Source organism: Hyperolius riggenbachi, chromosome 10, assembly GCF_040937935.1.
Source record: "Hyperolius riggenbachi isolate aHypRig1 chromosome 10, aHypRig1.pri, whole genome shotgun sequence".
Taxonomy (NCBI): domain Eukaryota; kingdom Metazoa; phylum Chordata; class Amphibia; order Anura; family Hyperoliidae; genus Hyperolius; species Hyperolius riggenbachi.
Window position 1 is genome coordinate 261,363,599 of NC_090655.1, and position 23,352 is coordinate 261,386,950.

The following is a 23,352-nucleotide window of genomic DNA, read 5'->3' on the forward strand; positions in this document are numbered from 1 at the left end:
GTGCTGCAGACAAATCATGACAAGTGTGCTCCCTGCCTGAGTCTCTAGAAGGGTGTAAGCTGGTGGGTGTTCTGTAAGATTCACGGCTACTCGTGCTGCAGACAAGGCAGTCTTATGCTTAGGCCTTTATTACCGTGTCAGTGTTCTCCCCAGTATTTTTTTCCAGCCGGGTGGCATGAAAAAATAGCCGGGTGGGGCGAGATGAGAGAATGCGTGGCCGATGCTCCTGTGCACAACTCTGCTTACAGCATAAGTGGAGGTGAGCTGATGACAGCTGGGTGCTCAACAAAACTAGCCGGGTGGAGCACCCAGCTAAAAGAGCCTGGGGAGAACACTGCGTGTAACAAATGTATAACTTGTGTGTGTCATGTATGAGATATTCAGGTAGGGATCACACTTGTGGGAACTGCAGGCATTTTGCTCTGATAAATCGCATGAGAAAACTCAAGTAATGCTTTCCTCAGGACATGTATGATCAGGTGTTAAAATGCAAGTTTTTCGGCATTTGGCAGAAGAAAACGTTGTTGCTTTTTTCACACTCTGCATGCAATTCCTATTGCTGTCGGACAACCACTGCAATGAGAATGGGATTAGGAGAGCAGCAAAGGCTAGACAGATACTGGTGATAAGGGATTTGACTATTAGGCACACTGATAGGGTAATCTGTTGAAGAAACCGTGAATGCTGTACAGTGTGTTGTCTCCCAGGTGCTCGGGTTCGGCATATAGTGGAAGGAATTGGCAGATTATTGGGTGGGGCTGGGGAAGACCCGGCTGTCATGCTACGCATTAGTAACAATGACAAAGTTAATGGGAGATGGAAGGTCCTCAAAAATTATTTTCAGCTACTTGGAGATAAACTTAAAGCAAAGACCTCCAAGGTGGTGTTCTCTGAAATACTACCAGTGCCACGCGCTACATCTGAGAGACAGAGGGAGCTTAGGGAGTTAAATAAGTGGCTGAGAAATTGGTGCAGGAAGGAGAGGGTTGGGTTCCTGGAGTACTGGGCACACTTTGCAGTTGGCTACAGGTTCTACAGTAGGGAAGGGCTGCACCTAAATGGGGAGGGTGCAGCTGCACTGGGGAGAGCTAAACAGTTGGAGAAGATTTTAAACTAGGATCTGGGGGGAGGTGGGACGGTAAAGTCTCAATATGTAGACGAGATAAGGTAAAAAGACAGTGGGAGCCTAAAGGTGCATACACACGTCTGATGTACAATCGGTCATTTAGACCGGTCGTTTGGACGTCAAGTCAGACGTGTACAAACGATCGTTGAGCTGATGAGACTGGTTTTGACCAATCCGCCAAGCGGAGGGTGGGTGCAGCTGCATTGGGGAGAACTAAACAGTTGGAGGATATTTTAAACTAGGATCTGGGGGGAGGTGGGAGGGTAAAGTCTCAATATGTAGACAAGATAAGGTAAAAAGACAGTGGGAGCCTAACATTACAGGGGATGGATAGGGGGCGGGGCCAGTGTAAAGAGTAAGGAGGTAGTGCAAAGTTCATGTAGCCCGTTAAAGGTAACCAAAATTGGAAAATGTGGAGGTAATAATATTAAGTGCATGGTAAGCCATACTAGGAGCCTTGCAAATAAAATGGACGAACTAGAGTTCATTCTGATTGACAAAGGCTATTACATTGTGGGAATAGCAGAGACATGAATGGATGAAAGCCATGAATGGATAGCTAATTAGGGGATACAATGGGCTCGATTCACAAAGCGGTGATAACCCAGTTAAAGACTTTAGGCGTGATAACCATTTTTATCATGCCTAAACTCAGTTTAGGCATGATAAGTTTAGGCATGATAAGTTTAGGCATGCTAAGTTTAGATAAGTTTAGATCCCACGCAAAGTCCCGCACGCAAAGCAGCGCCATTAAACTCTATGCAAAGTGCACCAGACTTTGCTAGCGCAAAACTTTTGATCAGCTGTGCACTGCGGTGCTAGCCCAGTTGGTACTTAAACTTATCACACCTAAAAACTTATCACACCTAAACTTATCACACCTAAACTTATCATGCCTAAACAGAGTTTAGGCGTGATAAAGGGCTTTTCACCACGGTGCTAACTGTTAGCACCGCTTTGTGAATCAGGCCCAATGTGTTTAGGAAGGACAGAGTGGGTATAAATGTGGAGGAGTTTTTTTCTCTTTGTTAAAAACTTTTTTACAGCTGCCATGAATGATGAGATGGATGAAGATTGTGAAGATGTGAAGTCCATTTGGGAAAATTTTCATGGTGAAAATGGCTGTTGCCAATTGCTTATTGAGGTTTGCTACAGGCTGCCTCATATTCATGAAGCGTCAGAACTGCAACTACTACAGAAGATTAAAAAAAGCTGCAAGTAAAAGTGAGGTCATAGTTCTCGGTGACTTCAACTTTCCAGACATTGATTGGGATATTGAAGCTACTCATTCTGTTAAATGTGGCAGATTTCTGGCAACACTACAGAACAATTACTTGACCAGATAATAGACCAGATAATGTATTAAATGTGCAGGTTCAAGAATATTTGGGGAATAGTGATCACAACATGATATCGTTTGATCTGGTGATTGATAGGTCACAGAACTGCAGAACATCTAAAACTATAAAGTTTAGAGAAGCAAAATTCAGTCAACTCAGGCAGGCACTAAGTTTGGTGGACTGGGATAATTTATTACAGGGCAAGGACACAGAAGGAAAATGGCAAATTTTGAAATGTATTCTCAATGAGTATTGTAGTAAATATATCCCATACGGAAACAAAAGGTCTAGGAATAAAAAAAAAAGGCCTCTATGGATGAATAGAAAGGTTATAGATAAAATGAATTTGAAAAAGAATACCTGTAAGGTTCTAAAACAGAAGGGGGCCAAGGCTGCATTAAGCAATTATAAGGAGTGCAATAAAAGTTGTATAAAAGACATTAGGGTGGCAAAGATTGAAAATGAAATCGCCAGGGATATCAAATGTAACCCAAATAAGTTTTACAAATCTATTAACTCTAAAAAAAGAAAGGTGGACTTTAGTGGACTCCTAAAGGATGAGAGGGAACTCAAAGTTGGACGACCAAAGTAGAACGGAGCTAATGAATGCTTGCTTTGCTTCTGTCTTCACAAGGGAAACATCGTTGTTGCAAATTATAGATTCGGAAGGGTTCCAAACTTCAAAATTGAATATTAAATACTCAATGCAGGAAGGTGTAAAGGCAAGACTAAATAAAATAAAAACGGATAAGGCGCCTGGCCCGGATGGCATACATCCTTGGGGCCTAAGGGAATTAAGTTCAGTTAAACCCCTTTATCTTATCTTTTTGTGACTCTCTTTCAACTCTTTCAACAGATTAGCGTACAGCGCACCATTTCCCATTATTTAAGAAGGGCAAAAAAATCAGATCCCGGAAATTGTAGACCTGTAAGCTTAGTCAGTGGTGTGCAAACTATTTGAGGGGTTAAGAGATGCTATACAAGAGTTTCAACAGATTAGCGTACAGCGCACCATTTCCCATTATTTAAGAAGGGCAAAAAAATCAGATCCCGGAAATTGTAGACCTGTAAGCTTAGTCAGTGGTGTGCAAACTATTTGAGGGGTTAAGAGATGCTATACAAGAGTTTCAACAGATTAGCGTACAGCGCACCATTTCCCATTATTTAAGAAGGGCAAAAAAATCAGATCCCGGAAATTGTAGACCTGTAAGCTTAGTCAGTGGTGTGCAAACTATTTGAGGGGTTAAGAGATGCTATACAAGACTTTATGGCAGCGCCCTCCCCTGTTTAAACTTCCCCGGACAGGAAGTTCTGTGAAGCTGCAGCCCTGGAGCCCAGAGCGGAGAAGAGACAGCGGAGACCGGGGGACTCGCGCCGGCCGATCAGGTAATGTATGCAGGGGGGGCGGCGGCAGCTTTACAGATTGTGATCGGTTTCATGCTGAAATCGATTCGCAATCTGTTTGCAGTAAAGGCAGCCATATGATCCCTCTCTGATCAGATTCGATCAGAGAGGGATCTATCTGTTGGTCGATCTCATAGCAAATCGACAAGTGTATGGCCACCTTTTGACTAACCTGCTCAACTTATGAGATTGTGAACGCTAGTTCACAAAGGCCTTCAATAGTGTTCCCCACAACAGTCTGGTGCAAAAGTTAAGGATGCAAAGTCTAGGGAAGAGTCTGTATGCGTGGATAAAGGACTGGCTAATTGACAGAAAGCAAAGAGTTGTGGCAAGTGGATCATATTCAAAATGGGTGACTGTTAGCAGTGGGGTCCCACAGTGGTCAGTACTGGGTCCAGTGCTATTTAATTAATGTATTAATGACTTAGTAGATGAAGTAGAAAGCAATGTTGCTATTTTTTGCAGATGTTACAAAATTGTGCAGAATCGCCAACTATCAGGGAGATAGTGACAAAGTGCAAAAGAATCTGGATAGAACAGCAAGTTTAATACTCATATTCAATGCCAAACAGCTGCAGCTAAAGCACATAACATTTTGCGATGTAGTAAAAGGGAAATAAAAACTGAAATATGGAATTCAGTTCTGGGCACCACATTACAGGAAAGATATTACAGATTTAGAGCAGGTGCTGAGACGAGCAACAAAATTGATATGAGAGATGGGAGGTCTCACTTACCAAGAAAGGTTATATAAACTGGGTTTATTTAGTCTGGAGAAAAGATGCCTTTGAGGAGATCTAATTAACATATATAAATACATCAGAGGGCAATATAAAAGCTCGGTGGATGAGCTTTTTGTCCCCAGGGTTTTGCAAAGGACTAGGGGACATGGTCTGTGCATGGAGCAAAAACGTTTTAGCCATTTATTTAGGAAAGGGTTCTTTACAGTAAGAGTGATTAAGACGTGGAATGCATTGCCACAGGGTGTAGTTATGGCAAATTCTATACCTGCATTTAAAGGGGGCTTAGATGTTTTCCTTGCGTTGAAAGGCACCCGAGGCCTTGTAAGGGTTTTTCGCCTTCCTCTGGATCAACAGGGATATGTGAGGGAGCAGACTGGTGTTGTACTTTTTCTGGTTGAACTCGATGGAAGTATTACTTTTTTCAACCCAAATAACTATGTAACTGCTGCCAGCTGGCCGTCATGTGCGGAAAGCACAAAGTATTATCCGCAATAAAATGCAGCCATTTTCAGCGAACTAAGGTGTCATCCCTGCCTCACTGTAACAATGTGTGTGAAGCATGTTCTGATGTCTCTGTATGTGTGTTAGTGTCTGTTGTAAATTAATTTGGTTACGTGAAAAAGTAAAGTGTATTTGTTTGGTTGGTATGGACTGAGCATGTGCAGATATGACATCATATGCATACCTCCCAACTTCTGAAGCCAGAAAAAATGGACACGAAGACCCGCCCCTTCCACATATTTTGCCATGTCCCTTCCACACTGTTAGCCATGACCTATTTTGCAGCCATGTGCCCCTTATACAGCTCCTATGTTTCTACTGGTCCCCCTCCCACCCCTAAACCATTCCTTGGTGCCTAGTAACCCCCTCTTCCCCAGTTCAGTTTCCCTGCTGGTGGGTTTCCGCTTCCCTCCCCAACAGCTTCCCCCTCCCTCTCCCACAGCTTCCCCCCACCCTCCCCCCAGAGTTTCCCTGGTGGTGGTGGGCTTCCCCCTCCTCTACATCTTCCCTGGTGGTGGTGTGCTCCCCCTTCCCATCTGCACAGCTTCCCCTGATGGTGGTGTTAGTGCCCCCCTCCTGTGCTCCCCCCACTTAGCAGTATAAGTGCAGAGTATGGTGATGTAGAAGCCTTGCATCTCTTACCTCTCCAGCACTGTGAATTCTCCAGCCACAGATCCCCTTAGTGTCCGGCATCTCCATTTCCTCATATCATTATGCGACACACGAGAAGATGCCGGGCACTAGAGGCAGCAGTGACAGGGAGGTTCAGCGTGATATAGAGGTGAGATATGCACGGCTTACTCTGCATTTATACTGCTCACAGAGGTCACCTAGAACATACAGTCACACAGGTGTTAATGTGACATGGTAACAGTACCCATTTATCACACAGCAGGCAGTGGCCAGCCTGGGGCTATTGGCACAAATCTAATTTTTTAGGGGGCACACGGACATCACCTACAACACGCAGTACAGTCACACAGATGTTGAAGTGACACGGAAACAGTACACTTTGAACACACAGCAGGCCAGACAGTGACCAGCCAAGGGGTGTTGTCACAAATCTAATTTATTTATTTATTTTGGACCACAGAGATCACCTAGAACACACAGTACGGTCACACAGGTGTAAATGTGACATGGTAACAGTACACGCTGACCACACAGCAGGCAGTGACCAGCAAAGGGGTATTGCCACAAATTATTTTTGGTAAACCGATCTCACCGATGAGAAAGTATGGTCGGTCACACGTGTGTGGCTGTAATATTGTGTGTGTGTGTGTGTGTGTGTGTGTGTGTGTGTGTGTGTGTGGTGGGGTGGGGGGGGGTGTAACACAGCATGCGTTGTCACAAGTGTCAGACACGAAATTACTTTTGCGCAGGACGGCGGGCTGTAACCGGGACACAGCCACACACTATACTGTATATGGTGGTGTTGTGTTGCTACAACACACCACAACACAAAAAAAGCAACAACTAATAATAACTACAGCAGGGTCAATGTCTCTGTCAGTCTTTAACCTCCTTGGCGGTAATTCCGAGCTAGGGTTGGGTCAGAAAACTGCAGCTAAGAGCGGTAATCCCGACCTCTGCTCGGGGTAGCCGCCAGAGGCTGTATGCAGAGCAATGCGCGCAGCTGGAGCATCTCTACATACCTATACATACCGACGTCAGCCGGCATTCTTCTTCCTCTCCTCCGGGGCTCTGCTTCCTGCTGGTGAGATGATAACAGCCGGCAATTTCACTTTAGAGTTACAGCGCCACCCAGAAAATGGAGGCATAACTGCAGTGCTGGAGCAAAGGAGGTGAGTGATTGCTGTGGATGCTGCAGATCTCCCTGGCAGCATGATTTTTTTTACAGGTTTTAGGGTCTGAAAGGGTGCATAAAATTTACTTTTTTAAAATTTGGAAAGAATCATAATGCCAAGGGGGTTAAAAGGACTTTTATGGTCAGGAAGAGTCCTCAAAAGGACTTTTGAGGAGGGTCCCTAGCTGGTGAACTGCAAGTAGCAGAGGATCTAGGAAGCAGCTACACAGCACAATATTACAATTCTGCCTCTCTATCACTGTCCCTCTCTCTACAGCAGAAGATCCTCTCCCTGCACTGACTGCTACACAGTACTTTATCACCCTACAGCCTCTCTAACACTGTCCCTGTATCAGCAGCAGCAGCTCCTCCCCCTACACTGACTGCTACACAGCACTATATCACACTACAGCCTCACTAACACTGTCCCTGTATCAGCAGCAGCAGCTCCTCCCCCTACACTGACTGCTACACAGCACTATATCACACTGCAGCCTATCTAACACTGTCCCTGTATCAGCAGCATCTCCTCTCCCTACACTGACTGCTACACAGCACTATATCACACTACAGCCTCTCTAACACTGTCCCTGTATCAGCAGCAGCTCCTCCCCCTACACTGACTGCTACACAGCACTATATCACAATACAGCCTCTCTAACACTGTCCCTGTATCAGCAGCAGCTCCTCCCCCTACACAGCACTATATCACACTACAGCCTCTCTAACACTGTCCCTGTATCAGCAGCAGCAGCTCCTCTCCCTACACTGACTGCTACACAGCACTATATCACACTACAGCCTCTCTAACACTGTCCCTGTATCAGCAGCATCTCCTCCCCCTACACTGACTGCTACACAGCACTATATCACACTATAGCCTCTCTAACACTGTCCCTGTATCAGCAGCAGCAGCTCCTCTCCCTACACTGACTGCTACACAGCACTATATCACACTACAGCCTCTCTAGCACTGTCCCTGTATCAGCAGCATCTCCTCCCCCTACACTGACTACTACACAGCACTATATCACACTACAGCCTCTCTAACACTGTCCCTGTATCAGCAGCCCCTCTCCCTACACTGACTGCTACACAGCACTATATCACACTACAGCCTCTCTAACACTGTCCCGGTATCTGTAGCAGCAGCTCCTCTCCCTACTCTTACTGCTACACAGCACTATATCACACTACAGCCTCTCTAACACTGTCCCTGTATCAGCAGCAGCAGCTCCTCCCCCTACACTGACTGCTACACAGCACTATATCACACTACAGCCTCTCTAACACAGTCCCTGTGTCAGCAGCAGCAGCTCCACCCCCTACACTGACTAATGCAGAATAAAAATGGTCACTGGGATTGTGCCTTTTATGGGGGAGGAGTTGCCTGGGTGGGAATCGTGTGTTTGGCTCTCATGTCCCATCTGACTTCAGGGTGAAAGGTGAAAAACTGGCACTATAAGAAAGCATAGGGCAGATGCGAAATGACCCGGATTGCTTGCACTACTTGACAAATGTGTTCTGCCATCCCTACTGCACAATTGCCCAGAAGGTTTTAGATGTTTGCCTGCCATTAAAGTCAAAGGGGTTCGCCGTGAAGGATCAGCTTGCACATTTTCACAGTAAAATTTTGCGGACGTAAAATTTTGATGTTTTGCCATCCCTAATAATTAATAACATAGTTTATACTAAATAACATATGACCTATGCAATAGAGAAATGCATTAGTTTATATTCTGTATATCACATCATCCTGTATGTAAGCCACCTCTTTCCTCCATTTTATTTGTTTTAAACAATTGTATCTGCTCCGGCTTCCTCTTTCCCCCTTTGCATTGTCACCTCCTCACCAGGAGGACTAGGCCTCCAGCTTGGGCCACCAGGCCTGTCCCACCAACTATAGCTTTATCAAGAGTGTGACCAAGACCTAGAGGAAGCCCTGGGGAGCCGAGTGGAGACAAATTCCTCCACATTTTACATATACATGCGAGCACAAATAATAATCACAGCTCCCTATCTGCAGGCTTCATATAGAACTAAACTAATCAAGAAAAAAGATACCCTCTAGAGAAATGGACCTGATAATATATTCAAAATGAATGATCGAAATGCGCATATCATCAAAAAAATTAACATATCTTTATTAAACTACAAGATCACATACAATTAAAATCCATAAAAGACCCCCATATATCACACAAAATGTGGATCACCAGTCCTATAATGAGTTATAATTGTCATAAAATTACATAAATATTTTAGCTCCTAATTAGGCAATGAACATCAAGTGCTATAAATAATGTGTAGGTAACTAATTGCCAATAAAAGTGTCCAGTGTCTGATTTCCAACAAATACACCATCACAGATTGTGTACAATAAATGCTTACAAAAATTAATGAACCAAAATGACGGTACAAAAACATCCTACTGTGTGTCGGCAACAATGGAACAAATCCCATAAAACTCAAAACTATTGGACAAAAACACCCTATTGGAATCGTGGGCTGCGGTCCACACCCAGAAAAACCGGGATAGGTGCCGCAGTCCACAATTTACCTACAATATTATAAATCACAATGAACATAAATAAAGTGCATAAGACGGGAGCCTAATTCCAAGACTCCCTCCAGGGTGCAATATTGCTCCAAGAAAAAAGCAAAGTGTATATAGTGCTGTAAAACTGAGTGAAGGGACCTGGCGTGGGGGATTTTTTGATGATATGCGCATTTGGATCATTCATTTTGAATATATTATCAGGTCCATTTCTCTAGAGGGTATCTTTTCTCTTGGCTGGTGCCCTAAAAAGCAGCCTTTTTTTAGTGAGTTTCCCTCCACACTCCACAAATCACCAGCTCAGCATTAACCACCCTGGCGTTCTATTAAGATCGCCAGGGTGGCGGCGCAGCAGTATTTTTTTTTTTAAACCATTTAGCTAGCCTAGCGCTAGCTACATGATTCTCCCCTCCCGGCGGCGTCTTACCTTTCCGAACGCTTCCGGCGCATTAACCCATCCGGAAATCCCGTTCTGAACGGGATTTCTTGGAGGGCTTCCCCCATCGTCATGGCGACGATCGTGATGATGTCATCGGGAGTCCCAATCCACCCCACAGCGCTGCCTGGCACTGATTGGCCAGGCTGCGCAGGGGTCTCGGGAGGGGGGGCCCTTTCGCGACGGGTATCGGCGGCGATCGTCCCCCACACGCAGCTAGCAAAGTGCTAGCTGCGCGTTTAAAAAAAAATTGTTAAAATTGGCCCAGCAGGGCCTGAGCGGCGCCCTCCAGCGGTCATGGACAAACTGAGCTCATCCATACCGCCAAGGAGGATAATACTCCACAATTTGGACTCCCTTTGTCTCTGTATATTTTACAAGGTGATGAACATCTTATCTCTCCAATGAGGATACAGCGGTAATAAGAATGTGTAAGTGACATTGCATTGCTCTACAAACATAACACAGATTTCTTGCTATAAGTACATATAGGTCTGTTGTCACAGGAGTAACACATTGCTTCCATTGTCTCATCAAGCTCTGCAATTTACTGCTTTTCCAAGTATGGGCAATACTTTATGCGTAGGGGTGGTCAATAAGATGCAAATAACTGAATTGTATGCAAATGTCATGCAAATTGTATGCAGTTAATCTCATTTTTCAGGAAAAGCGTTTGATTGACTAAATTCCAGGCTACGTAAAATTTGCATGCATTCCAAAGTTATAGTCATGTGATTAGCCGCCTGTAATGAGCACAACCTTCTGCAATTCTCTGTCAGGCTGATAACTAGTGATGGTCAATGACATGCAAATAACTCAGAGAGGGTGCAAACTGTATGTTAATTATATGCAAATGTGCAGCTGCTGCATTTGCTCAATTTCTAATCTGCACATACTTTGCATCAACTTGGAATTTTCAGCAGCTCACTGACCATCCCTAATGATAATTGTTCCTCCTATCAGAATTCTCTGCCAGGAAGTGATGATGTTTCTCTATTTGCAGCGCGGAGTCCCAGCATCAGGAACCTCTCAGAGACTCGTCTCTATGGATCCACAGACTGTACAACGGATGATGATGTCACTGGACAAGAGTCTCCTGCAGAGATCCTGGTGACCCCAAATATTCCCCCAGACTCTCCTGACCTGTCTAACCCTGAGGGGCCTCATACCCAGCACAGCTCTCCCCCTGCTGGAGGGTCTTATTCCTGTTCCACATGTGGGAAATGTTTTGTTCGAAATTCACATCTAGTCAGACATGAGAGATCTCATACTGGTGAGAAGCCCTATTCATGTGCTGAGTGTGGGAAATGTTTTAGTCATAAATCACAGCTTGTCAGTCATGAGAGATCTCACACTGGTGAAAAGCCCTTTTCATGTGCTGAGTGTGGGAAATGTTTTGGCCATAAAACAAATCTTGTCAGACATGAGAGATCTCACACAGGTGAGAAGCCCTATCCATGTGCTGAGTGTGGGAAATATTTTGTGAATAAATCACATCTTGTCACACATGAGAGATCTCACACTGGTGAGAAGCCCCATTCAGAGAAGCCTTATGCATGTGCAGAGTGTGGAAAATGTTTTGCACATAAATCATATCTTTTTACACATGAAAGATCTCACACCGGGGAGAAGCCCTATTCATGTACAGAGTGTGGGAAATGTTTTGGGCAAAAAACAAATCTTGTCATACATGAGAGATCTCACACTGGTAAGAAGCCCTATTCATGTGCTGAGTGTGGGAAATGTTTTCCTCGGAAATCAACTCTTGTCATTCATGAAAGATTTCATACTGGTGAAAAGCCCTATTCATGTCTTGAGTGTGGGAAATGTTTTCTTCTGAAATCACGTCTTGTCAGTCATGAGAGATTACACACTGGTGAGAAACCTTATTCATGTGCTGAGTGTGGGAAATGTTTTGGGCATAAAACAAATCTTGTCATACATGAGAGATCTCACACAGGTGAGAAGCCCTATCCATGTGCTGAGTGTGGGAAATGTTTTGTGAATAAATCAAATCTTGTCAGACATGAAAGATCTCACTCAGGTGAGAAGGCCTATCCATGTGCTGAGTGTGGGAAACATTTTGTGAATAAATCACGTCTTGTGGTACATGTGAGATCTCACACTGGGGAGAACCTCTATTCGTGTGCTGAGTGTGGGAAATGTTTTATAGAAAAATCACACCTTGTCAGACATGAGAGATCTCACACTGGTGAAAAGCCCTATTCATGTGCAGAGTGTGGGAAAGGTTTTCTACTGAAATGTAACCTTGTCAGACATGAGAGATCTCACACTGGCGAAAAGCCCTATTCATGTGCTGAGTGTGGGAAATGTTTTGCACAGAAATCAGAACTTGGCACACATGAAAGATCCCACACCGGTGAGAAACCTTATTCATGTGCTGAGTGTGGGAAATGTTTTGGTCTAAAAGCAAATCTTGTCATTCATGAGAAATCTCACACTAGTGAGAAGCTCTATTCATGTGCTGAGTGTGGGAAATGTTTTCATTATAAATCACATCTTGACAGTCATGAGAAATATCATTCTGGTGAAAAGCCATATTCATGTGCCGAGTGTGGGAAATGTTTTAAGCATAAAAATAATCTTGTCACACATGGAAGATCCCACACCGGTGAGAAGCCCTATCCATGTGCTCAGTGTGGGAAATGTTTTGTGATTAAATCACGTCTTGTGGTACATGAGAGATCTCACTCTGGTGTGAAGCCGTATACGTGTGCAGAGTGTGGGAAAAGTTTTATACAGAAATCACACCTTGTTGTACATAAGAGATCTCACACTGGTGAGAAGCCTCATTCATGTGCAGAGTGTGGGAAATGTTTTCTACTGAAATGTAACCTTGTCAGACATGAGAGATCTCACACTGGGGAATAGCACTGTTCATGTGCATGGTTATTTATATAGCGCTGACATCTTCCACAGCGCTGTACAGACTATATTGTCCTGTCACTTAACTGTCCCTCGGAGGGGGTCACAATCTAATCCCTACCATAGTCCTATGTCTATGAAAGTGTAATGTATGTATTGTAGTCTAGGCCTAATTTTGGGCGGGTAAAAAAACTTTTTTTTTTTTTTTTTGCAAAAATGTCGATCTTTTATGAATGAAAAGAAACAAAAAATTGCAGCAGCAATCAAATACCACCAAAAGAAAGATCTATATTGAGAAGAAAAGGAGGTAACATTTATTTGGGTGCTATGTTATATGGCCGAGCAATAAACCATTAAAGTTGTGAAGAGCCGAATTGTAAAAAATGGCCTGGTCACTGGGGGGGGGGGAGGGGGGGGGGGCTTGGGGGGTGGGGTGTATAAACCTCTGGGGCTAAAGTGTTACACGGAGCTTTGCACACACACGCAAATGCTGAATGGGCAGTATGGAGCAGGCGGAAGCTATAGCGGAAGCTGTCAGACAGACTGTGGAGGCATCAGAGCAGGCTGTTACTGCTCCACAGGTATTGTGTCTCCCTCCTCACCTCTGGTATTGCTGGTATGTAGGGTAGTTAGTGTGGAGTTTTCTAATAAACATTATAATAAAGTAACTTATATGTATAGGCCAATACTTTTTAGAAGGGACAGGGTTTCTTAATTCTTCCATATTAGCTAGAATTACTTCTGCTTGCAAAGCTTCAGAAAGTCAGAATATTGATTTTCACAAAAGCTAATGATATTAAAGTTCTCCTTACTTCTGCTTATCATGTTTAATTTAGCTAAGAGAGACTTGATAACTGAATCTATTAGGGCATGTCAAGCTGATAGCTATTTTTCCTGCTGTCCTTTGCAAATACATTTGCTGACATTTACTGTTTTTAAGGATATGTAACCGATTATGTAATGTTGTAATTATTAACTGTATGACATAAGCTTTATGTAACTCAATGCTATAAAACCAGATAACATTTTTTAATAAACCTGCACAGGAGAAGCAAGTTGGTAACTGAACACTTGTGTCTGTGTGTGCTTCTTTCAGGGCCTAAATAATTGGGAGTCCTAAGCTAATGTCACTATAGAGGTGTTTGGCCTCGCACTGAATTTTCTTATATTACGTGTCCTCCTGAGTTAAACCTCACCTTAGGTCAGGCCCGTTTCCAAGCCGTGCGGACAGTGCGACCGCCCTTGGTGGAGCAGCAGACGGGGGAGAGTGGGCATAGTGCTACAACTTGCCTTCCTCGATCCCTGCAGGCAGCCTCTATCTCATTCCTCCCAGGCAACTGTTGCATTGGTAACTTTGCCCCCTGTGATGACGTAATCATCGAGGAAGGTGAGTTGTAGCTCTATACCTGTTCTCCACCGCTGCCTTATTACTTCTACTTGGAACACCTATCCCTGTCTTTAATGGGAGCACCTATGCCTGGCTTTAATGGGAGCACCTATGCCTGGTTATACTGGGGGCACCCATGTCTGTCTTTAATGGGAGCACCTATGCCTAGCTACCTATACTGTGGGCACCTATACCTGGCCAGCCTAAACTGCAGGAACCTATACCTGACTCTGCGCGAGGGGGAGGGGGATTTGTACACCCGTGCCCTTAGTGAAATTTAGCCTAGAAACTGTCCTGCCTTAGGTTAATACTTACCTGTGTTGTTTTGCTTTTTCTAAGCAGTTAAACACTCTGCAAAGTCTGATAGATGCAAGAGATGTGACACTAAATTGCCATTGGGGTGTAATAGATCACATTTTGCAAGATGGTTAGCTAAACAGGTTCCAGATACAGGTGTAACCAATAGAGCCTTGTTAGACCTTATTAAAACTATGAAAGATTAATTATCTTCCACTTTTGCTGCCCCTTGTTAAGCATTCCCAGTGCCAGCACAGACTAGATTAGAGCCGCAGTCCCAGCAGCCTCTAGTTCAGGAGTAACAGGCCATCCCTGAGATTGCTTCCATGGCTTCTACAGGCCCAGATTCAGTCCCTAGACCACACAACACCTCAATGTTTTCAGACACAGTCTCAGATGCAAGTACAGAGCCAGCCTGCATCCCAGCTAGTCATTGAAGGAGCCCAGATAGATATTGTGAGTCCTACCGTAGTATCAGAGGAGGGGTATGAGGAGTCCTAGGAGGAGGGAGGGGGGCTAGAGACTCTGATAGCTCACCTGAACCCAGACCCACCAGATCCCCACCTTATTCTGTGCAGAAGATACTGTTGAATTGTTAAAGGTGGTGTATGAACAAATTCCTGAGATGACACCAACCTCTTCTGTGCAAGACGATATCTATAGAGGTTTAGAAGGTCAACCATCCAGGCAGGCCGGATTTACATCACAGGAGCCTACAGTCGACCGAACCACCCAGCCCACAAGATTAACCGAAGGTCATCTCGGGGTCAATTAATGGACTGGAATGTTAGATAATGTAATGTAATGCAATTGATTGCTTCAGCTGTTGCTGACATCGATCCATTTCTCTATTATATGTCCCTTTTATATGTCTTCTCCCGAGCTATATGTTGGTGCCAAAAATAATTCCGGGCATGACCAATCATGCTTGGCGAAATAAACGATTCTGATTCTGATTCTGATTCTACAGGCACAAATGTCTTGGCACCCTAGACTCCACCCTCCATGTACCTACAAACCCCCGCTGAACCGCACTACAAGTGCACTGGCCCAATTGTCACTTCCCCCTTACTTCCCTTGCCCGTCATAGGTAGCTACAGGTGATGGATTGCCAAGAGCTGGGTGAGCAACATTTCATTTACACCCTGCTCGGGAATCTGCATAGGGAAGGAGGGAGGGAGGCACTAGGAGAGGGGAGGGAGCCGCCTTTCCATCCTTAGGAGCCTGTAGGCATGTGCCTACAGTGCCTAATGGTAAACCAGTCCTGCCAAGTGCTTTCCGGTACACTAGAGTATTAAGTGGATTATTGCATCTCAGTGGAAGGATCTGGAGGGGAAGCTCTTTATTCCGAGATCTTTCAAGAGACGCTTTCCCTGTAGGGGAGGAGGATCAGGCTTCATGGACTAAATGCCTAAAGCTTGACGCCTCGCTAGCCCAATACTCCAGGGGGACTGACCTTTCAGGTAGTCTTAAACATCCTATGGACAAGGAAGCTGAGGTCCTTGTGAAAAGGACCGGACAATCTGCCTCATTTATGCCGGCTATATACTCCATCTGTTTGGCCAGAAATCTGGACAAATGGATTGCATAATTAAAGAATCATTTGGTGGCGGGAACATCGCACAAAAAAATTCTAACATTTCTCCCTGTGATCATTAAAACTGTGGCTTTCCTGGCAGATGCAGCCTGTGAGAGCCTCAGATCTGCAGCAAAGACAGCAGCATTGCTCAATTTGGCTCGTAGGGCCATTTGGCTCTATGCTTGGGAAGGCGATATGAGGACAAAGCACAAGTTAGTGTGATGGAATTTCAGGGGGAGCTGCTCTTGAGGCGGTATTAGAAAGATCTTCACATAAAGCAAAGAGGTTCACCGATAGAATGAAAAAGAGTCATCGTAAACCCTTTCAGGATAAGGGACCCTAAGGTGTCAGGGGGGAGGAGGAACCAGGGGCAGTCCAAAAGGTGGATGTATAATTCCAGTAGAGGGTGATCAGCCTTCTTCTTCAACAAGACCAGAAATCTCACTACCCCCAAACCTGATAAATGACCAGAAGCTTGCGGTCAGGGGGAGGCTTCTTTCCAGTTTGGGAAAGGATTACGACCAGTCAGTTCATCCTAGACCTAATAAAGAACGGATACAGACTGGAATTTTGGTCCTGACCTCCCCGCCGTTGCTTAGTTACAGGGACCCCCAGGGATCCAGTAACTCTATTGGAGCAAAGGGTCATACAAAGGGTACCACTGGAAGACCATTTCAAGGTATTCTACTCGAAGGTATTCATTATCAAGAAACCTTCAAAGAAGTTTCGGGTGATTTAAAATCTGAAACCTCTGAACCATTACATTGTGGAGAAGCATTTTCAGATGGAAAGCATTGCCACTGTTTGAAATCTGATATGGCCCAGAGCATTTATGGCAACTATAGATTTAGAGATAAAGATTTGCAGTGAGGTTCGGTGACAACGTTTGCCATTATCAGTACTGAGCTCTTCCTTTCACAATATCCTCAGCTCCGAGGATATTTACAAAGATTGTAGCAGAGGCGGTGTCTTTCCTCCACCTCCACATCAGACATGGGGCGGCTGATAAGTAGGGAAAAGTCCAACCTGCTACCATCCCAAAAGTTTTTTTTAGGCCTGTTGTGGGACAGGAAAAGATTCCCCCACCCCCCCCTGAGGAGAAAGCAGACAGATTCTATCAGGGAAGTGATGTCACTCCTAGGACTGATGACTTCAACCATCCCTGTAGTAGAATCGGCTTGAAAGACAAAAATTGAAACAGAGAGCCCAATCTAACATAGTATTTTTGATAAATCTGGAAGTATTGTATAAATGAAATATACTAACGAGTGGCGCTTTGGCTCTTTGATTGACCTTCTATGGTGTTCTCCATACTTGATTGCCTGATGAAGCGGGATGTTGGCCCATGAAACGCGTTGCACATTTGGAGATTTTTTTTAAAATGAATGTTACTGTTATATCCATGACGGCTCATTTGGCCTGGTCATTTATACACCTGAGGGAGGTGAGTCCACCCACTTCCTTCCTTTTAAACGGTTTTTAATCGTTTTTATCCTTTGTTGGTGCCTCTGTTATCCTCGTGCTTACCACTGTAGTAGAATGGGCTCAGGCTCACACGCGGATACTACAAGCAGGGTTATTGGACATCTGGGATAAGACACAGATGTCACTAGGCAGACAGGCCAAGGTGCCAGCTACTGTCTCACAGTCCGGCTACAGATGTATTCACAGATGCCAGCAGTTGGGGATGGGGTGCCCACTGCCAGGATCATCAGGGAAGTGGTCAGAGGAAATCCAAACCAGATCCTCAAATGACAGAGAGTTGCTAGCATTAAAGACGGGTCTTCTCTCTCTATCTCCTCATATAGTGAAGAAGGAAGTCATTGTTTTTTCCGACAATATTGTAACAGTATTGTATATCAGAAAACAGGACGGTACCCGGGTACAGGATCTGAGAACTCTGCCAATGGAGATAATAGCTTGGGCAGAGAATAATCTCTTATCTCTTACAGCATCCCATTATTCATGATGAATTGATATACAATAAAAAAAGATAATTGAAATAATGAATAACTTCAGTCTCTCTCAGGTTTGTTTGATGGAAACAGCTCTGCATGGCTATTCATTTCTGTTGTGTTGTTGTGTTATATGATCTATGCTACTGATACATATTCATGCTACTGTTTCTGCTTTTTTCTATTTTATCAATGTATTTGCCTATTAGGGTGTAATAAAAACCTCTGTGTGGATTGGACTCATTCTGTCATTTTTACTTTAGTATTTATTTTCAATAAAAATCTTTGAAACTGAAAGGAATTGACTGCTTTTTATGCTGTTTATGATTGATGTGGGCTTGTCATATAGAGAATATTAATATACTTACATTACCTAACACTTTTTAAAATGCTAATGATCATAACATTGCAGGAAAGCACTTTGGAAGTGAAACAGCCTCCCCTGACCAGAGAACACTGACCGGCTGTGTGAGGGTTTCCCCCACTAGTGATGGGCTCATGAGTAGTTACCTACTCGAATTTGTGATTAAAATGATGCTTAATTGCCTCAGCTGTGTGCATGGGAGACGGGGGGTTACTTACCCAGAATTCTGTTGGCTTCTATGCATCCCAAATGTCTTGCATGCGACCTGTGAGACACGTTGCAAGACTCACTACTGCAGACTTCCTCCTTCAAGCCGGAAGTAGGAAGTGCGCGGTATTCTGTGTGCTACCGTCTCCCATGCACACAGCTAAGGCAATTAAGCCTCATTTGAATCACGAATTTGAGTAGATAACTACTTGTTAGCCCATCACTATCCCCCACCACAATCTACACAGAGATATTAGGGGGGGGGGTCACTACCTCCACTACCTCCTCCTCTGCTACCAGCACCAGGCCACACCCACCTCCTCCTCTTCTACTACCAGCACCAGGCCACACCCAACCACTTCCTCCTGTACTACCAGCACCAGGCCACACCCAACCACTTCCTCCTGTACTACCAGCTCTCCTCTTTCCATTGGTTACCAATCACTCAAATTATCCATTTTAAACTCCTCACCCTATCATACAAAGCTCTGCACAAGTTGTCACCTCCTTACATTTCCTCATTAATCCCCAGATACCATCCCACCCGGAACCTTCACTCCTCCTAGGAGACCCTCTTGTCCTCTAGCTTGGTCACCTCCTCTCACTCCCGGATCCAGGACTTCTCACGAGCATCCTCTCTTCTCTGGAACTTTCTCCCACTGCCTGTCCATCATTCTCTGAACCTGGAAACCTTCAGGCTGGATTCACAGTGGTCAGTTGCAGATCGCACACGTTATAATGAGTGTGAACTGCAATGGAAATCGGACATAGATTTTAATACAAAGCCTGCATGCAGCGAGTCAGAATAACGCAATCGGGGGCGTGGCCAAGATGACGCACCGAGTGGTTGAGTTTTTCAGAGGCTCCACTGCCTGGCAAAGAAAATTACTATTTAACCTTGTGCTTCGGCTGCCCTTTTTGGATACATTCATTCCACTTGACCTCCTGAACCGTATGAGTGACTCACCTTCATTGGTGCAACCCGCCGGGAGAGAGTAAGGAAGATCTTATCGGCGACCCGACCTCTTCTCAGAACTGGGACTCACTTGGCGAGCCTTTCCGTCCTCAGAGCTCACCTTGCCAATACTCCCCTTACTCTGCAATGTCGCAGCGAGGAGCCAGAAATAACAAAGAGAAGGGGGAGAAGGAGAAACCACCAGAGGAAGTTCCCAGCACCCCGGCAGAACAATGCCGGGATAGGCCTAGGGAGGAAGATAATGTGGAAAAGCAGGGGGATGATGTTAATCCGATGCCTAACACCACGGAGCTCATGGAGGCCATCCGAACCTGTCAGGCAACCCTTACCTCCAAGATTGACACTATCGAAGCTGGCTTCAGTTTACTACGCCACGACATGTCCAAACTCAGAGACCGAACGAAGAAACTTGAAACCCAAGGTCTACTTAAACTGGTTAAGTTTTTAGCACTTCAAGAGTGATACCTCCCAGTCACGTTTGACTGGGTGTTGCGGGGCAGTGGGCCCTATAGCATTCTGCAGTCCGCCCCCCTTTTCATTAGTGTGAGATAATTCTCACACTTTAGCATAGACCATCACGCTCTCTTTCCCTCCACAATAGAGGGATAAGTAGTTAAGCTGTTTTGCAGTTATGGGATCCAAAGCTACTCTGGACCAGTTGTTAGGGTGTATTGGGGTGGGAGGTTTGGGATGGGGCTTTTCTGAGACTAAAGGGATAAGATATGAGATGTTTACTTGTATAATGCCTACAACTGTCATGTTCTGCTCTCTTTGTCTCATGTCTTTTGAGGTCTGCCTTTCCTTTTCTACGAGCAAAGTTTGTATACACTTGCGCTCTACAGTATAGTGTTGGCCCTTTAAATGTACCCTCGGTGCAGCTCTCTTGTGCTGGATGGAGCCAGTCACTAGTAAAAACAGAAGGGTAGGGGGAGACAGAGAGCGCTCCAATGGTGCATTACCAAAAATGTATCTAATCAACACGCAACAATAGGTGCACTTACAATATATAAAATGATACTGCGCCTTGCATGGCCCGTCAGTAGGTCGCCTCAGTACATTCCAGCCTGGCCAGGGCTGGAGGTGTGGATGGAGTCACACGAGAGCGTCCTTCTGCGGGGAGCGGTGCGCAGTGGCTGCTGTCTGACGTCACTACCGGTTTCGGCGTAGGTCCACGCCTTCCTCAGGTCAAGGAAGGCGTTGATTAGATACATTTTTGGTAATGCACCATTGGAGCGCTCTCTGTCTCCCCCTTTCCTTTTCTACGGCCTGGTTCTTGCCCCCCCCCCCCCCCCCCATGGGACGCCTCCCTTTGACTCTCCCTCTGAAATAATCATAGCTAACAGTACATATAATCCGATTCAAACTCTCCTACTACGCCCACGATGGCAGACATAAAAATGATTTCTTGGAGTGTTAGGGGGCTTAACTCCAAAATAAAACGCTCACTAGTCTTTTACTTTCTTAAAAGGCACAATCCACATCAGAATCAGAATCAGATTTATTTCGCTAAGTGTGACGGATGCCGCACTCAGAATTATTTTTGGTACACATTGGCATTGGACATAGCATGGACATAGCAAAAGAAAACATAAAGTGAGGGAAACGGTCATAGTGCAGAAATACAAAAAACAGTCATAGTGCAGAAATACAAAAAACACAGACAGTATAGAAGCACACGTGCACAGTATAGGGCATAGTACAGGGGTCTATATAGCATTAAGCTGTAGAGCACGGTGTCCGTGAGGCCCTGCCTGGAGGGCGTGCTGAGTGTGGAGGCGCTAGTTAAGGGCGAGCACAGCTTGGGGGAAAAAGGAGTTCCTGTGCCTGGAGGTTTTAGTTGGAATAGTTCTGTAGCGGTGGCCTGTGCGCATGTGGTTGAAAAAGCGACAGCCGGGGGTTTTGTGCAATCCTGTTTGCCCTGCTGCTTAACCTGGAGGCATGAAGTAGGTCCAGTGGTGGCAGGGAAGTCCTGATGATTCTTTCTGCAGCCTTGATCACTCTTTGTAGTTTATACTTGTCGCTAGCAGTGGCGCCTGCATACCATACGATGATTGAGGAGCAAAGGATAGACTCGATGGTAGCCGTGTAGAAACTTGTCATCAGCTCCTGGGGTATACCGAACTTCTTCAGTTGTCTCAGGAAGAACAGCCTTTGCTGGGCTTTTTTTGGCATTTAGTGATGTTTTCTCCCCATCTCAAATCATCGGTTATGGTTGTGCCCAAGAACCGAACGCTAGATACTCTGGCAACTTCAGTGCCTTCAATGATGACTGGGTTGAGAGGGGGAGGGCACTTCCTGAAGTCCACAGTTAACTCAACAGTCTTTGCAGCATTTAGGACAAGCTTGTTGCTCCTACACCAGTTGCAGATCCGCTCAATCTCGCTATGGTAGGAGCGTTCGTCCCCTCCACTGATCAGGCCGAGGATAGTGGTGTCATCCGCAAATTTAACAACCTTAACGCAGTCTGCGTTTGAGACACAACAGTTCGTATACAGGGAGAACAGGATCGGAGACAGTACACACCCTTGGGGAGCACCAGTATTGGTGGTTCTCACCTGGGAGGAGCAGTCGCCGAGTCTTACTAGTTGCTTCCTGTTGGTGAGGAAATCCTTGATCCACCCGCAGAGAGTGTGATCGACACCAAGTTGCACTAGGTTGTTGTACAGGATGTTAGGGCAAATGGTATTAAAGGCGGAGCTGAAGTCCAGGAAGAGGATTCTGGCGTAGGTGTCAGGCCTGTCTAGATGTTTTAGGATGAAGGCCAGGCTAATGTTAATGGCATCCTCTATGGATCTGTTGGCTCTATATGCGAATTGAAGTGGGTCCAGGAGAGCGTCAGTGGCCCCTTTCAGATGTGCGAGGACCAGTTTTTCAAAGATCTTCATGACAGTTGAAGTTAGGGCAACAGGTCTATAGTTGTTGAGGTCCGTGATGCCCGTTTTTTTGGGGACTGGTATGATGATAGACTTTTTGAGGCAGGTGGGAACTATTCCCTCCGTCAGTGATTTCTGGAATATGTGGGTGAGGACAGGGGCAAGCTGGCTGGCGCAGGTTCTCAAACAGGAGGAGGACACACCGTCTGGGCCAGAAGCCTTCCTGGGGTTCAGCTTTTGGAGGTGCCTTAGTACATCAGCCTCCTGGATTGCCACCGGCTCTGCTAGACCATGGACCATTCTTGGAGGGGCGGCTGCGGGAGGAGCACTAGGGGTGACTACCTTGCCCTGCGGGTGCTCGAACCTGCAGTAGAACTCGTTGAGTTTTTCGGCCAATTCGAGGCTTGGGGGCGCATGTTGAGGTGGTTGTTTAAGGTTCGTGGCTGCTCTGAGGCCTTTCCAGACCTCCCGAGGATTGTTGGACCTGAGGCTGAGGCCCAGCTTGTTGGAGTAGACACTCTTGACTGCGCTGATCTCTCGTTTAAGGGTGTATCTGGCTGCCTTGTATTCCTCAGGGGTGCCGGACTTGTGTGCTGCTTCCTTGATTTTGCGGAGCCGGCGTAGCTTGCCGTTGAACCAGGGATTGTTGTTAGGGTAGACCTTAAAGGTCTTCTTGGGGATGCACACCTCCTCGCAGAAGATAATATAGGAGGTGACATTTTCAGTCCATTGCTCCAGACAGGGTGCCTCCAGGGCCGCCCAGTCGGTACATTCGAAGCAGGCCTGTAGCTGCAGCTTAGCATCATCGGTCCATTTCCTCACAGTCCTGAGGACCGGTTTGGATGTCTCGAGGTGCCTTCTGTAGGAAGGTATTAGGTGGATTAGGCAGTGGTCAGAGTTGCCAAGGGCAGCCA

At 45.5% G+C, this 23,352-nt stretch overlaps 1 protein-coding gene across 1 annotated transcript in view; it reads left to right on the plus strand.

The window, feature by feature from the left end:
* LOC137537142 (zinc finger protein 271-like) overlaps positions 1-13,182 on the plus strand; it is a 30,556-nt gene extending 17,374 nt beyond the window's left edge. The window contains exon 3 of the mRNA XM_068259270.1: positions 10,918-13,182. Coding sequence (XP_068115371.1) covers positions 10,918-12,806 — 1,889 coding nt within the window. The 3' untranslated portion in view covers positions 12,807-13,182. The remainder of the gene's footprint in view (positions 1-10,917) is intronic.
* The last annotated feature ends 10,170 nt before the right edge of the window (positions 13,183-23,352 follow it).